Source organism: Carassius auratus, chromosome 20, assembly GCF_003368295.1.
Source record: "Carassius auratus strain Wakin chromosome 20, ASM336829v1, whole genome shotgun sequence".
NCBI classification, from domain to species: domain Eukaryota; kingdom Metazoa; phylum Chordata; class Actinopteri; order Cypriniformes; family Cyprinidae; genus Carassius; species Carassius auratus.
This window is the reverse complement of record NC_039262.1, coordinates 16,641,631-16,659,371: the sequence shown is the minus strand read 5'-3', so window position 1 is coordinate 16,659,371 and position 17,741 is coordinate 16,641,631. Positions and strand designations below refer to the sequence as shown.

Genomic DNA, 17,741 nt, shown 5'->3' with positions numbered 1-17,741 from the left:
TAGATATGTGTTATCAGTAAGGATCATTGCTGTGAGCCTCTGAGTGTGTCATGACACATGACACTATCTGCTGCGATCTGTGTTCAGCTGCTGTCGGCTGACTTGATGCGTCTTCACTATAACACACACAACGACCACACAAAGACATATTTAGGTTTGTGTTCCTGTTTATTTGTGTAATGACTAAGGTGTCTGCAACTCTTTATAGACGTGTTAATATTTCCGCTGGACCCCAGACTATGACACACACGATTGAATGTATGTAGGAGGAGTGGGTGAAGATAAGGGGATACAGGTGTGACTTTGTTTTCAACACCTATTTGTCACTATGGTAACTTTTGATACTTTAAAATAGTTATACATAAATAAAATGAGTAGTAATTTTAACAAACTTGTTTGAAATGAATTACTTTCACATATCAGAGTTCATGGATGCCAAATAACAACTGGGAAAATCTCTAAAATCTGCACTTTGCCTTTGTATGATGCTTCATCCACACCAACAGGTGTCAGTATAAATGATATAGGCTAGACAAAGATATATTTGAAAAGGTTGTATCTATGTAAACTGGTAAATGCCACCGCAATGTCATTAAAACAATAAAAGTTAGAGGGATGCCAGTAAGAGAAAACATGGTGGATACCGTAAATTCAGGATCTTTTTGATGTTAAATTTTGCTGAAATGTATTAAATTATTATTTAAAATAAAATAAAACACAATTCTGATGGTTTTGAACATTTCTGATACATATATAACCATTTAGTTTACAGCAACTTCACAAATTTAGTAACAACAACAACTTTGCTATATATTCTAGCTTTATTTTGCTCCTTTCAAAGTGATTCTAACACACCTGACATAATAATTCCATCTTCTTAACTCATAAATATGAACTTTTGAGAAGCACCTGAATGCACCATAATCCCTAAATGAGTTCCAAATTGTAGAGGTCAACTAATTCTCTAGTGATTGAACTAACTTTTCGTTCTTTCTTCCACAGCCAAGCAAAAAGAAGGTGCACGCTCTGTGAGCAGTGACTCTGGACTCTCCAGCTCCTCCCAGTGGACTGGAGGACAAACCTCTGGGCTTCCAATCAGCTACGGCTCCGAGGAGCATCCACAGCTCCCCAGAGTGATCCCTGTGCTCAGAATGGAGGAGGAACAAGCTTCTCTAGGCCTCACAAGATGTGACCCTAAAGCCAATCAAGCTCCTTTTGATCATTCCAGTCATTTAAATGGTAAAACAATGTTCCTAGAACGAGAGACAGATATTATAGATGATGATGAAGACATCATCGCTCCGAATGCTGCTGTTTTAGACTATAAAGACACACTTTCTTCAAAGAAAATGTCTGGCTTGTCTTTAGGTGATTGTCAGAACTCTGTCCAATCATATGATCGTCAAAGTGAAGCTCTTCCTGCTATATTTAGAGACGTGAATTCCTCTCACACACTCTCACACACTTCAGTTCCTTCTGGATATCAGACACATATATGGGTAAAGCAGCAACAGTCCACGTCTTTCATGCACACTCCATCAGACAGACTGGAACACAGAGAGGAGATGGAGCTCCAAAAAAGTGCAAGCAAACCTTCATTACCAGACAGTGGCTTTCCGGAGACGCAGTCTGAGCCAGACAAGGATGATGAGTTTGCAACACTGGCTTTGGATGTTGATCAGTCAATCGAACAGCTCAATCAGCTGATCCTGGACCTTGACCCTGACTTTGAACCAGTCCCCACACAGGCAAAGAGTCACATGACCCGCTCGGCCTCCCTTCAGACCAATGGAATTACGCATTCTGTTGGAAGGGCCAAATCCCTTCAGTCAGGTAAGAGCAAATCCTGATACATTGTATTGATTCCAACTGGCCAGCAATCCACCAAATACTTCTAGTTATGTTTTTGCACAAAATACTGTGATATTCTTTAAAATACCCTGGTGTGTCATATAAATGGCACAGTATATGAATATAGCAAGCATTGTGTAACATACTGAATATTGAAAGTACCTTGGTATTACTATCCGAGACCATCACAGTACCATTGTATTGTCAGCGTACATTACATTTACATTTTACATTTATTCATTTAGCAGACGCTTTTATCCAAAGCGACTTACAGATGAAGACAGTGGAAGCAATCAAAAACAACAAAAAGAGCAATGATATATAAGTGCTATAACAAGTCTCAGTTAGGTTAACACAGTACACGTAGCATGGGATTTTAAATAATATAATAAATAAAAAGAAAACAGATAGAATAAAAAAATAAAAGAATAGAGCAAGCTAGTTAGAGGTCTTTACACATACACACACACATACATATACAATTGCAAAATAAATGAAAAGAAAATAGAATACAAAAAGATTAGAAAGGTAGTTAGATTTTTTAGAGAATAGAATTAGAATAGTGAGTGTTAAAGTTAGAGGGTCAAATAAAGATGGAAGAGATGTGTTTTAAGCTGATTCTTGAAGATGGCTAAGGACTCAGCTGCTCGGATTGAGTTGGGGAGTTCATTCCACCAGGAGGGAACATTTAATTTATTTAATAAAGTCCATAAAAGTGACTTTGTGCTTCTTTGAGATGGCACAATCAAGCGACGTTCACTTGCAGAACGCAAGTTTCTAGAGGGCACATAAGTCTGAAGTAACGAATTTAGGTAAATGGGTGCAGAGCCAGTGGTAGTTTTGTATGCAAACATCAATGCCTTGAATTTTATGCGAGCAGCTATTGGAAGCCAGTGCAAAATGATAAACATAGGTGTGACGTGTATTCTTTTTGGCTCATTAAAAATTAATCTTGCTGCCGCGTTCTGAATTAATTGTAAAGGTTTGATAGAACTGGCTGGAAGACCTGCCAAGAGGGCATTGCAATTGTCCAGCCTAGACAGAACAAGAGCTTAAACAAGGAGTTGTGCAGCATGTTCGGAAAGAAAGGGCTTGATCTTCTTGATGTTGAATAAAGCAAATCTGCAGAACCGGACAGATGTAGCAATGTGGTCTGAGAAAGTTAGCTGATCATCAATCATAACTCCAAGGCTTCTTGCTGTTTTTGAAGGAGTTATGGTTGATGTGCCTAACTTGATGGTGAAATTGTGATGAAACGATGGGTTTGCTGGAATCACAAGCAGTTCTGTCTTGACAAGGTTGAGTTGAAGGTGATGGTCCATCATCCAGGAAGAAATGTCAGTTAGACAAGCTGAGATGCGAATAGCTACCTTCGGATCATCAGGATGGAATGAGAGGTAGAGTTGAGTGTCATCATAGTTATGTCATCATGTACATAGTTCACAAACTTGATACATACAGAATTTCTACACATGCCCTGCAAATTAACCTTTGTAGTACATTTAGTGGCAATATTTGTTTACCTTTTTGATTTTATAACTTATATTCTGTAGACTATATTTGTTTTTCTGAACATACAATGCACAGGATGCTGTGAATTTATATCAAATACTTTGAATATATATTTGAATTTAGAGATATGCTCATAATTTCATTATCATGACTGTAAAATAAAATGTATATAAAATATAACTATAAATAGATCTCACAAGGCAAACAATTTATACATTTTATATATTATACAGTTCAAAAGTTGGGGGTCAAACACTTTTTTTAAAGCATTAAATTCAAAGTTTCATCAAAACATCTGAATTTGTGCATTAACGTTAAAGACATGTATACTCTCGCAAAGATTTCTATTTTAAGCAAACATTAAACATCATCACCAAATCTTACTGAACCCAAATCTTAGAATGGCACAGTGTGTGTGTATAGATACATATTTATCACATTTCAAATACATGTGGAATGTTTGGTGCTTTTAGTTGCAGTTTTGTCTTGTCCATTGGTTAATGTCTGAGCAAAATTAATGTTTGTGGTGTCTGTTCGCAAGGGCCTAATTTATGTTAATAAATGCACACAAGTAACATACAATGGTCCCTTATGTGCAGCTCCTGACAGGTTTGCTAAAAAAAAAAAAAATTCTGCCTTTCATTTGTGTGTGTTTGTGTGTTTTTGTGTGTGTGTGTGTGTGTGTGTGTGTGTGTGTGTGAGAGAGAGAGAGAGAGAGAGAGAGAAAGTGAGAAAGTGAGTAAGTGTGTGTAAGTGTGACTGTGCTTGAATATGTAAACATCCAGGTCTAGTATAGGAGTTTTACTTTTATGCTTTCATGATTGTTTGTTTATTTATTTATATTTTTATATATATTTTTTTATAATTATAAATAAAACCATTTTTTAAATGTTCTACATTTCATGGATTTATATAATATATATTTGATATACAAAAAAATCCATCGTCTCACTAATGAGGACATAAATACTTGAACAACATCTCCGGAACTGATCTGAGAGTCACTTCATGAGCATTTGATTTAATTTGAGTAAAATTATCCTCATATCATATACACACAAATGTAAAGGTATTCACAGCTACCCGTCAAGATAAAAGTTTGGTTTAACTTGAATAATCACACAATATTTTTTGGATGTTTTAATTGTAATATTAAATTAATAATAAATTATATTAAACCTTTATTTTCCAAAATAAATATATATATTATTATTTTTAGTTTTTATGTTTTATGCCTTAACAAATTTAACACATAAGGCTATTGTAAGGATAAATTAAACTAGTTTGTATGCTTTAAAATGAATAGACATGCTAAAACACAGAATTTGGAAACAATAAAACATTTTTGGGCCCTAAACGTGTCATTTTTGTTTAACTTTTAATTGATGTAAAAACTGTTTAAGTTGCATGATTTTAATTAATTAGAAATGATTTTTGATTAATAAAATTTAATTTAACCATTAAAAAGGAGTCCAGGAAAAAGTAGACCCTGGGGAAACATTGTAGTCTATATAAACCTTGTGTTTTTTTTACAATATTAGCGCAAAAGCTAGCTTAGTCCAGTAATCAGGAGCTATTTGACAGGTGGTACCCCCTGAGAAAAACCACACATCAAACCATCGCATGAATGAAATGTTTTAACGGCTCTAAAGCACATGCAAATAATGTAGATAAGACAGCTCCAAAAAAAAAAAAAAAAAAAAAAAAAACCTGACATTAACTCAACTAGTTTTTTAAATGAGAGAATTTTATCATCCAAAGGCAGCTACAAAACTAACATTTAAGTCTTTATTTCAGATATTCATACATTTTGGGATACACTGATCTTAACTATTCATGGCATAATCCAATACAGATTTTTTATGTATTTTATTTAACCTGATAACTGTCACTAACGTTTTTGAAGATAGACTTGAATGTGCATGATAAAAACCTAAATTTGTATAATTCATGACTGAAAACATTTTGTAACATGATTTTGATGTACCATTTACATGGTAATGCAATGTCTGATTTTAAAATGGGTTTTGAAGGATGAATTTTGAGATTTTATGTTTTCAAGTGATATATAACTTCTGATGATTTCTAAAAAGTGATAGAGAAAAAGGCAATGAGGAAGTCTTATTTTTTAAACAAAGGTCAAAGCTCCTTTTGTAATGTAGATTTCTGAGGGTGCACTCTTGTCATAAATTCATCTATTACTTTTCCTACATAATTTTTAACAAAAAATATTGGTAAAATATATATTTGGGAGTCTTAGACCTTTCCAACGATATATTGTTTGTCAACATTAGATTAGATTTGATTGTAATATAGTATAGTCAACGTAGGCATCCTGTATACGGGACGGGGTGACATTTAACAGGTTAAGCAAAAGACAAGAAATAATGAAAATATGAGTAGGAAGAATATGGTTAGTTAATTCATTTAAATTAGACTGTATAATTTTAGAACCTGAAGCGAAAACAGAGTGGTTTGACTTCAGCTTTGTGAAATCAGGCTACATACATACCAAACAGCAGATGGGCTGAATAAAAATGCAAATTCACATGTCATTCTCTGCAACCTCTCATTGGAAAGAGGTTATATTCTCCGCATATTGATAGCGACCCACTGATGCACGAAAATTATATGCAATATTAGAATGTTTGCAGAAGTGGACAGGACTGGATACAGTCCTTGAATGGCTTTAATACAAAAACACACACTAATGGCGATGCATTTTTTAAGGCCCAAAGGGTACCAGGAAAAAGACGACATATTGTCATCCTGGCCAAATTTGACATACACTATTTTGAGATGGAGGATCCAGAACTGCATCTGAAAGAATGCACTGTAGGATGATACAATATTTCTTCAAATGCTGATCGTGGAGACCTTTATATCATGACAATCAAAAGACCATCATATCACACACCCCTAATCCGAACCAATGGGCAGCATGGGGGCAAACTGCAGTAGTCTGAAAAAGTTTGGATATTTGTCCTTCCATGGCCTACTTCATCTTTAAGTTTCTCCAGAGTAATCGGCGATGCAAATTTCATAAGTTCCATTTCAGCTGTCACAAGCCGAGGGTGAATCTTAAGGATCGCATACATGCTTAAACTGAATTGCCTGTCCAATTCAATTTGTTAACTTGCTAAAGCAGGAAAATATGAAAAGCGAGTCCTCTCATGTCCTCTCAAGCGACTTGAGAGGATACGGGGCTTAAATAATTCATATAGCCCAAAACATACTCATTTTAACCTCTATAATAACAAAATAATACAAATAAAATGAGAAATGTGAATTCTTTAATTTATATTTTTTATTGGGGCCAATGCTAACCCCCCACACTCTGCCTATGGCTGACATAGTGTAAATGTGACCTCTAAGCAGCCTTTAAGTTTAAATTTTGACATAATCATATTTCTAGCAGTGTAATAACAATGCCCTTGCCAACCATTTAGTTACTCCTCATAATGTTATATTGACTGCTGCTTTTACCAAACACATCTGTGATGCAGTCTGCATGAACTCAATACTCTGTCTCCTTTGACCTCGGCATACTGAGCAGGTCTTGTTGCTTTTGAAGTGTGTCCCCTGCCTTGCATGTGTCCCCTTTCTATTCTGTTATAAGATCCCAAGGTCCTTTCTTACTGGATCAGCCCATGTCAGAGCAACTCTGACACCTGGAATGAAGGGTCTTTGAGTAGAGCGGAGAGTTCATCCCGCTGAACAGAAATCTATGCAGCGTGTTATTATTACTGTAGTATGTCACCAGATATATGCCCTGCAGGGTGTGTGTTTGAATACACATGGTGTAAGGGCTGAGGAATGCCTTTGAAGCGAACATCTACTGACAAAACATGTTGCCTTTCCCCATCGTTGAGTCTCAAGGATTTTGTTTGTCTATTCAGTGATAATTAACAGAGTTTGTACTGTTGCCCATTTGTAATTAATTATTACCATGTTTTTATATATAAGAAAGATTTATTATTATTTAAACTCAGAAATAATCAAATAAATAAATAAAACAGAAATACAAAATTAAGAAAATTTGTGTCATTGATCATGTGATTCTTTTTATAGAGAGTTAGATGTTTTTATAGCTGATTAAGGTTTAAAATGATCTTTCTAGAGTTTTCTTGTATCTTAAACCAATTCATTCGGAACCCTTTTTTCAGGATTATTTATTTCAGGAGCATTTATTTAAAATAGAAATATTTTCTAACAATATACATTACCTTTAAAAGCTTTTATTCAGCAATGATCTTTTAAATTGATAAGAAGTGATAGCATATTAGAAAGGATGCTATAAATTAAGATGAATAAATGCTGTTCTTTTTATTCATCAACGAATCCTGAAAAAAAGTATTGCAGGTTCCTAAATAAATAAATGTTATATATATATATATATATATATATATATATATATATATATATATATATATACACACACATAACATTGATAATCCTATTAATAAATCAGCATATTATAATGATTTTGTAAGGATCATGTGACATACTGGAGTAAAGGCTGATGGGAATTCAGTTTTGCATCACGTGCATTTATTTAATTTATGAAAAAAAAAATATTTATACAATTTTAGAAAATGTATTACATTATTTTTTTGTAATATTCATTATTTTTGTTTTACTACTACTATTATTATTTTTATTTTTTTATTTTAATGTTTTTGTGGAATGTAATCTAATGCAGCCCTGAAGTCAATGGCTTTTTTTTATGCAAGGTCAAAAACTCCTCATAGATCTCATCTAAACAAGTGTTGTTTGAGAGCATGCTATTTTAGTTCCTGCTGTTTATTTGATGTTGTTAGAAAATTATAAATAAGAGTGAGATCCTCCTATTTCAAATCTGATTGACCAGTCACAATTAAATGTGATCTGCCATGCATTGAATATGAAAAGTGAATTCAGTGTCTCTGTCTGTACAGGTTGGAGGCAGAAACAGCTCAGTGATGTCTCTGAATACTCTGTGCAAAAGGTGGATGGCGACCGAATGCAGAATAACCAGAGAATCGTCTTTGGAATGCCATCGGTACAAATTCACAAATAGCCTCATAACTGCATAGCGTCAAAACTTAAACATTAAATATTTAACTGGAGACTAGTGAAATAAAATTTCTTACCAACCCTGTGCAAATTGTTGCGCAGTGTCAACAAAAAGTTGAATTTGAACTTGGAACATTGCTACAACAATGCCTCTTATTTTTTTGTCTGTTTCAGCGAGGTCTATATCACACTGATGCTGTTGACTTTGGTGACCTTCCTAAAGAGGTTGACAGTCCACTGTGGGTGGGTCTACATCAAGTTCCGCCCACACCGGCATTTCCTGTGACACCCCCCACTCCATATGGTAAGACCGACACTGTACTATTATAGTGCCCTTGTCTGATCATTTTTTTGAAAATACAGTGGTGGCCAAAATTATTAGAACACTAATATTTTCACCAGCTTAAAAACATTGTTGGAGTTTTTTCTATACTTTGCTATTGTGTGTCGGTAGGAAATATCAGTTTACATTTCCAAACATTCATTTAGCCATTAATTGTAATAATCCAGTGAGATTTTTGTTTGCACAAGAAAGAAGTTTGACAACTGCCAGTGCTTTACACAGAGATCTGATCTCATCATCATCCAGTCTGTCTGGAATAACATGAATAAAACAGAACAAACTGAGACAGACTCAGTCCAGAAGAACTGTGGCAAAGTCACCAAGATGTAAAAATCTCACTGGGTTTTTACAGTTAATGACAAAATTAATGTTTGGAACTGTAAACCAATATTTCCTACTGACAAACTACAGCATAAAATAGAAACTTAAAACTTAACTTAAAAACCATTTTTAGCTTGTGAAAATATTAGTGTTCTTATAATTTTGGTAACCACTGTATATAGCACATTTACAAAAAAACATGCATTGCCCAAAGTACTTTTCAGTAGATGATCTAAACAGTATGAACATTTACATACACATACACACATTAAAACCTGGTAATGTATAATTTTAAAATGTCTTTATACGCAAATCAAACACATTCACTGTCAGAAAAAAAAAAAAACAATTTGATAATAATAACATAGTTGGGATTGGGAGGTAGAAAACAGAAATGGCCCAATAATTGTTTGATCTTAAAATTAATCCTAAAATGAAATGGAAACCAATGTGAAGACATTAAAACTGGAGGAATACTATTGCTCTTCTTTGTATGGGTCAGAAGCCTGGCAAAACAGCAAACAACACACTCTGACTTATTAGTGATAAGATGCAGATGTACTGGACAGCGAGGCTGTAACTTTGCCTAAGCAATGTACTAGTAAACAAAAAAATTAAGACCAATATATATATGTGTGTGTGTGTGTGTGTGTGTGTGTGTGTGTGTGTGTGTGTGCAATATATACAATGGTTTTGTATCATTATCACATAAATGTTAAAAGTTTAGCATTTATGAGAAATTTAATCTACTGGACATATATACAATGGAAACAAAAATGGTCCAAGAATAGAACCCTGTGGCACACCACTGCTTAATGTATTCTATTGTCTCTTTCTCCTCATAGTGAAGAGTGGACATAACACCATCCCTTCAAGATCAGGTTCTCAAGCCAGTAGACACTACATGGGCTCTCCAATATGGCAAGGTAATCAACTGCCCACAGTGGCTACATCCTTATGCTACTTTTTCATACTGTATATACAGTAGCAAAATCATGTTTATATCTACATAAGAGGACTATAATATGTGTAGATATCAATTTGTGTGTGTCTTAGGTTGATTTAGTCAGGAAAGTTTCCAGCTGTATCTCACACAAATGTGACTTGCTGCTGTCACAAATTCTGTGCTGCTCAAAATAACTCTGCTACAGGATGTGGCCCTCTGGGTCAGGGTGCATACTTCCTGTAACCTGGCCAGTCAGCGCTTTGGGAACTATAGCTGTGCTCAGAATTAAGCCCAAAGTGCACTTCAGATTTGACACAAACTCTTACTGTATGCGTACAGCTGAACACATATCCTTCCAAAGGGTGCGCTGCAAAGCAGTGCATTTGAAAGTTTCACCCTTGTCCAGCTATTTATCTCCAGACTTTATAAGCAAATAAAACATCTTTGTACTTATTTAAACTAGACTTATATGCATTTCTTAACAACCTCACGCAAGTCCTTGTCAATGCTAGCAGCTGCTAGTATTGCAGTCTTGTCACTTTACAAATGCTATTCTGTCAGTCATTTCTTGATTTCCTTATTTAGTAGTCAAATTCATATTTGAATTCATATCAAAATCATTATAGTCAAAAACATAAGCACATTTGCAAAAACACAAAGATTTATTTTGCACTAACAAATAATTCCATTGGTCATTTATGTAACTTTTATGGGGAAATACTATTGCCTGATTACATCTTTATGAGGCGGCACAGGAAAACATGATAGATTGGAAGAGCATGGAAGACCATGTTAAATCACATTATATTATACAGCATGCTTCACAGATCCAAAAGATATTTTACTTTTTTATTTTTTTTTATTTACTTTTTACAGAATAAATAAATCAATAGATATAAAAAAACATTAAATAAAATGGCATTAAATGTCTTATATTCCAGTTTCCAGCATTACATGATTTTAAATGGAAAACAGTAAACAAAGTGATAATGAAAAAGATTTGTTTCATTATACAACATTTAACACATCCAGCCTCCAGCAAGTTTGGCTCAGAGGAGGGAAGGATGTCTTGTATATTTTAATTTCCTGATGTCAGAAGATTTGCAAGGTTATGTAACATCAGTCCATCTATGTTTTAGTGTCTAAATAAACAGGAGAAAATAAAAGGTCTCACAGCCAAGCACTTACTGACAGACAAATGCAAATATTTACACAGACATCTGAGGGGGAAGGAAGGGTAAACCACAGCCCCTTTAATTTAATATATGTGATACAGTGGCTGAGGTCATCTCAGGGCCGTTACATTCTGATTAAGCAGGGATATGAAAATATTATTTTGATAACAATCTTTAGATGAATATCGTTTTCTTTGTAATTGAACATAGTTAAATTAGTTGTCCATTAATAAGTTTATCCATTTATTTATTTATTTATCAACTAATTTATTTATTTTTATATACATTACAGTTAAAAAGATTGGGGTTGGTAAGTTTTTTAAATGTTTCTGAAAAAAAAGTGTTTTATTCTCAAAAGCTGCGTTTATTTGATCAAAATTACGGTAAATGTAATGGATTAGAAAATATTATTATATATATTTTTTTTTGTAACAGTGTTTAAATCCTTAGAGACTTTTGATCAATTTAATGAATACTTGTTAAAATCTTATTGACCCTTAATGTTTGAATGGTATTGTAAAAAAAAACAAAAAACGTTTGAACTTTTTTTAAACAAGCTTTAAATAAAAGTCTGGGACTGTTAGTTAGTTAGTTAGTTAGTTAGTTAGCAGGTTTTCTCTGGAGTCTCAAAAGTTTTGATGGCCAGAATGATAACTAACAAAATACTGCTTAAGAAAATGTCTGTTTTTGCATAGAGGCAGATGTTGTGAGTAGCAACACATGGTGGAGAGCATTATGTTGTCCATAAAAGGCCATCCTCACTCCTGACCCCAGTGCTGTGGTGAAACAGACTGTGAGAGTCTGCGGAGAACAATGCTTGAATGGCCTATCAAAGGCAGGAGAGCACTCATGAACTCAGATGGTAATGAGGCCATGGGGGTCTTTCACTGCCTTTCTGCCTCATGCCAGTTGGGGGCAGTCATCCTTCCTCCCTTTTCCTTTTCCTTCTGCCCTCCCCCTTCCCTCCCTCCTTCCCTCCTCAAAGCTGGAGTCAGTCAACCAGTGGCACAGTCCTGCTGGAATAATGAAGTAGTTTTCCATCTGGGGTTTAACAGAATCTCAAAAACTCAATGACTTCATTCAGCCTAGACACTAATGAATAGAGAGAGAGAGGAAGGGTACAGTGTTAGACAGAACAGCAACTGTGTGACGTGCCGCCTGTGGTCAGTATTTGTGCTGGGAAGCAGACAGCACAGTAGAGGGAGCGAGATAGGGAGAGAAAATGTGAGGTGGAATAAGCGGCAAAGTAGATGTTACAGACTGGGGCCGTGAAAGACTGGGACACAAAGTAAGCGTGCAGGAGTGTCAGAACACAGCAGTGGCCACAGTATCTTCTGTGGAAAAGTCTCTGTTGAGGAATACTTCAGCATGACTGCTTCTCTAGGTACGTGGGGAAAGATTTGGTGTCATTTTGGCCCAACGTTTTGAGTTGTGCTTGTGTTTTTGCATGTGTGTGAGCATTTGCCTGTGTGTTTGTATGCTAATACATCAGCCATTTGTTCTAGCCGTCTCTGGCAGACTTGAATTGTCTTCTTGTCAGCATGAAGTCTCTGTGAACACCCCCTTACCATGGACAAGACTTTCTCTTCTCTTCTCTTCTCTTCTCTTCTCTTCTCTTCTCTTCTCTTCTCTTCTCTTCTCTTCTCTTCTCTTCTCTTCTCTTCTCTTCTCTTCTCTTCTCTTCTCTTCTTTTTATCAGTCTTGTTTTCCAGTAAAAACATGTAAACATCCTCTGTACCTAATGGACAATTTGGTATGACATGCAGACTTGTTTTTGAGAAAGTATCCTTCATATTAATTTCTCTTGTTTTAAGCATTGATTACATTTAATGACATTTATGCTTAATATAAATATAACAAAAACCATCAATACCCAGCACCTGGGTAAAAATAATAAAAATGTCCCAATGAACTCAGCATTTGGGGTTGTACAAAACAAATAACCAATAGTTTATTTTTATTTTTATTTTTTTCTCCCAATTGTGAGTTTCTAAACGTATTATATTACATTATAAATTCTATACATTTATTTCATTCATTGAAATTAATTCTATAATTGTGTATGTTACTTTTAAAAATGAACTTTATCTTGTTTTGAGGATGTTTAGATTTGTAATGAGTAACAAGACATAAATACTGATTAAAAATATTTTTTATAGTGTAGTGTATCCACAAGTATACGGCAAGGCAAATTAATTTATATAGCACATTTCGTACACAATGGTAATTCAAAGTGCTTTACATAAAAGAAAGTAAAATAATCATGAAGAAAAATGATCACAAAAAATAAAACGAGCAATTAAAAAACTTTGAAAATGATTTAAAAATACTTAATTATATTGCATTTGAAACATTAAGAATATAAAATGGTTTGACATAAAATACAGTGAATATGTAAGAAAAAAAAAAAAACTGTGCATGGTTGATTTGCTGAGATGGCAAAAAGGCCAGGGTCTGTGGTTTGGAGAGGACGTTTATATAAATGTGTGTGTGTGTGTGTGTGTGGTAGGCTCTTTTGCTTTGTTTACATGTGAATGTTTCCTGTTTCAGCTGGCTTTTAGACTTGGGCACTTTGTCTGTAGCTCTGAATGAGTCATTTGCATGGCCAAAACTTCACTGATAAAGACAAACACATCAGTGAAGTTGTGTGTTTGTGCTTAAACTTCCCTATATTTTGTCGTGTGCTTTCTCACACACTCAGCATATACTACTTCACCAGTGGGGTGTTTGGTTGAAAACATCTTGCATTCACTCTTTTCTAAAGCTCATTTACACTTGATTTGTCCCGTAAGTCACCTCAGATCGGTGATTTAGGCTTGGCCAGACAGATTTATCAAGCAACCATGGGAGGTACTAAAACAAAAGAGATGGATGCTCTTGTTGTAAGTGGATGTGTGAGCTCTCTGATGGAGGTGGAGTGGAGACAGTGGACACTGTTCTACCCTCTGTCTCTGGACAAAAGACAGTTTTGTTTGGGCCTGTTTCCAAATGAATGTGGATGGCGAAAGAATGTGTTACGTAATCGTAGTATGAATCTCAGCTCAGTTTGAGCTATTTGGTGTGTTTATTACTGTTCTTTTGCCAGGGTAGGACTCAAAATAGGAACAAGGGCAACATTGATTACATCAACAAAACACTAAATAAACTGTAGCATATTTAGTAAATAGTGCTTCGATTGGAAAAAATATAAATGTGTAAAAAAGAAAGTGACTTCTGCTCTACATGCATAGATAATGCTGCTGTTGGCTTAGTAAGCAAAACTTAATTAGAGTCTTTTCCGTTATAAATGAGAACTAAAAGCAACATGAATGAATAAACATAAAAAATGACAGATAACACAGTGCCTAATATTAAATACTTATTTTTAAAAATCCTCTAAATAATTAAATGTAAAAATGGCAATAAAAAATTACTTTAAAAAAAACATCTAATGACAAATATGTGTTTTTGCCGAAATAATTAATTACAAAAATAAGCTTATATTATATTATATTATATTATATTATATTATATTATATTATATTATATTATATTATTATATTATATTATATATTATGTTATGTTATGTTATGTTATGTTATATTATATTATATTATATTATATTATATTATATTATATATTATGTTATGTTATGTTATGTATGTTATATTATATTATATTATATTATATTATATTATATTATATTATATTATATTATATTATACGTTACGTTACGTTACATTACATTACATTACATTACATTACATTACATTAAATGTTATGTTATGTTATGTTATGTTATGTTATGTTATGTTATGTTATGTTATGTTATGTTATGTTATGTTATGTTACGTTACGTTACATTATATTCATTTTATGCCCAAAGAATATTATTGTCAAAATAAGATTGTTCACTTTCATGTTCTTGGTATGTTAATATTCTTGTCACATTTATTTCTGTTTTCTTTAAATCACAAATGAATGTATGGTTTGTGTGTTTTGTCACTAAAAGGATAAGTGGATAGGTTGTGTAGAACGTCTAGTGGATGAGTCTTTAATACAGGAAAGAAGTTGTGTATTTATGAATGAAGCTGACATTTGAGAGTAAGCCCATGTGTCAGATATATAACTCAAACTAGAGCTTAATCTTATTGCAGACATATTTTAATCATGTATCATACCATTGGAGTAATGCTTTTGACTGGAAAGTATTTAATTCTCCTGTGCTGAATTCTCTCTTTTTATTTTCCCCTCTGCATATTCCCTCTGCTTCTCAACTTTGCAGCTTTGATCACAGCAGCTGGACATTTTTCAACTTGGCTCGCTGCATGTGTGCGCGTGCATTCCTCCTTTGAATGGCGAGTTTGTTAAGTCCGTAAAACTGAAGTCGTCCTTTGTCTCGCTGGCATGCGGGAGATTTAATCCTGAAAGACCTGGTCTGAACACACAAGCACGCTTACACACACTTCTATCGTCCTTCTCTTTCATTGGCCAGCCCAATGCCAAACTCTGTAGGACGTTGATATGATGTGCAAATATTGATAACGGTTATACTGTATTTTCTGCAGGACTGCAGTTAATGTTAAACAGTCTTGATACACATATGTAGACACATGTACGAGTGTCTGGTTTACAATCTTTTTTTACAATCTCATAAAAATAATGTTTATGAACATTAGGAAAATTAGTACTTTTGTTGTTGTTAATATTCTAAATTACTAAAACAGTAGTATAAAAAAGTACAAACTTTTTTTTATGGTTTTAGTTAATGATGATAAACCTGGTACATTTTTTAAAATTAATTTGTTACATTGCATAACTATTTAAGTTATTTAAAATTGTGGAAAAATGTAAAAGACAAGACAATAATGATAATTATATAATATAAGTTATTAAATATATAACTTTTGTTATAGTTTTAGTGAATTTTCTGATGTCTTCATTTCAGTGCTGATTCATTTTTGGCATCTAATAAATGTCATTTCTTTTACATTTTTCCACAACTTTTGCTATGGTTTTAGTCAACGATGATAACCCTGGTAAGGTTTTTAAATTAGTTTGTTAAATTGCATAACTATTTAACTGAAATGCAATTATTATTGAGTTTTTTTTTTTTTTACAAATATATATTTACTATTAAATATTTTGCCTTTAAATAATTAAAATAAAAATAGTAGCATTTAAGAAAATATATAAAAAAAATAATACAGCATAATAAACCAATTAGACACTTTCTTTCAGTGAGAGGCATGTGAAGTTGTAAGTAGTTTTGTGACATTTTGTTCCTTCTACATGAGTTTTGAGAAATTGTGTAGCAAGAAGCATCTGCATTCATATTTTGTTGTGTTTTGATACATAAAGTCTAAGTTACAAAACAGAACTTTAGCATTTGATGTCTTCATTTCAGTGCTTCTTCATTTTTGGCATGTAATAAATTTCTTGTTAGACCCTCAGACCTCTTTCTTCTGTCTCGAAGGGTCATCCAGATCTTTTTTCTCTTTGAAGGGCCAGAATAGTTCAACAGATCATTGACCTCTTGGCTGCAATCCTTATGTTACCCTAACATCTGTTGATGCTGGTGGTTTCAAGCAAACTATGTTTGGATGCCTTTCTGCTTAATTTGAATCCATTTATTGATTTTAATGAACTTCAGTGCAAGTTCAGGCTGGTTTAGCTGGTGGATCAGTGAAGTTGTGTTATTCAGGAGCAGTGAGAGGCTGGTGGACCAGCATGGGTCTTTCAGAAGAAACTGATTGGAAAAGGAAGCCTTTCTGGTTAAGCTAGTTAAGGAGCCTGGTGGGACACCAGCAAACCAGCATCCCATGCTGACCACCTGCATCCAGATCACAACACGTGAACAAGCAGACCAGATGAATCTGTGGGAAGCAGTTTTGGGATTCCTGTGTCTTGGGAATGAGTTTCAGGGTTTTTTGGGTGGGTCACAAGATCTATTTTTGAGAACACTTTAGACTCGTCTGTATCCAGATGTTGTTTGTGTGTTTATAATTTTATGTATTACATTTTCAAAAACAACATCTCCTTGAAAACATCTCACATGATGTGGTTAGGGGTGAAGTCATGGCTGAAGAAGAAGCTACCATCATATTATGGCATACGTTTGATATCTTCTGAAGGAAAACATTCATGGGAAATCCACCATTAAGGTGTGGAGCTAATTGCTTTTTTTGATAATTATGGAAGGAATGGTTACTTGGAACTGTTGGTTAAATTGGCAATACTCAAAACAGCAGCCTGTTTCTCTCTTGGAGTTATACGACTTAAAATTACAAACATGTGAGTCCCTTTCATCATGAGGGACACATTTGCCTCAAAGGCCAAGAAGTTTCATCGTATTTCTTTATTATTTTTATTTTACATTGGACAAACAATTTTCATTGATCTGCTATTCTTTTAGATAGTTTTATGAGTTAACAAAATGTGTTGAGATTAAATTTTCTTATTATTTTACATTTTTTGTTATTTATTTTTTTTGCATATATTATATTATTATTATTTTTATTTTATTTTATTTTTTTGTCTGAATGGCCAGTTTACAGAA

At 33.8% G+C, this 17,741-nt stretch overlaps 1 protein-coding gene across 2 annotated transcripts in view; it reads left to right on the top strand.

Annotated features, from left to right (window-relative positions):
• Positions 1–17,741, top strand: part of LOC113121057 (tensin-1-like) — a 40,614-nt gene that overhangs the window by 12,540 nt on the left and 10,333 nt on the right. For both annotated transcript variants that reach the window (XM_026291284.1, XM_026291285.1), the window contains 4 exons: positions 1,003–1,833; positions 8,301–8,404; positions 8,593–8,722; positions 9,928–10,008. In XM_026291284.1, the coding sequence (XP_026147069.1) occupies positions 1,003–1,833; positions 8,301–8,404; positions 8,593–8,722; positions 9,928–10,008 (1,146 nt within the window). The remainder of the gene's footprint in view (positions 1–1,002; positions 1,834–8,300; positions 8,405–8,592; positions 8,723–9,927; positions 10,009–17,741) is intronic.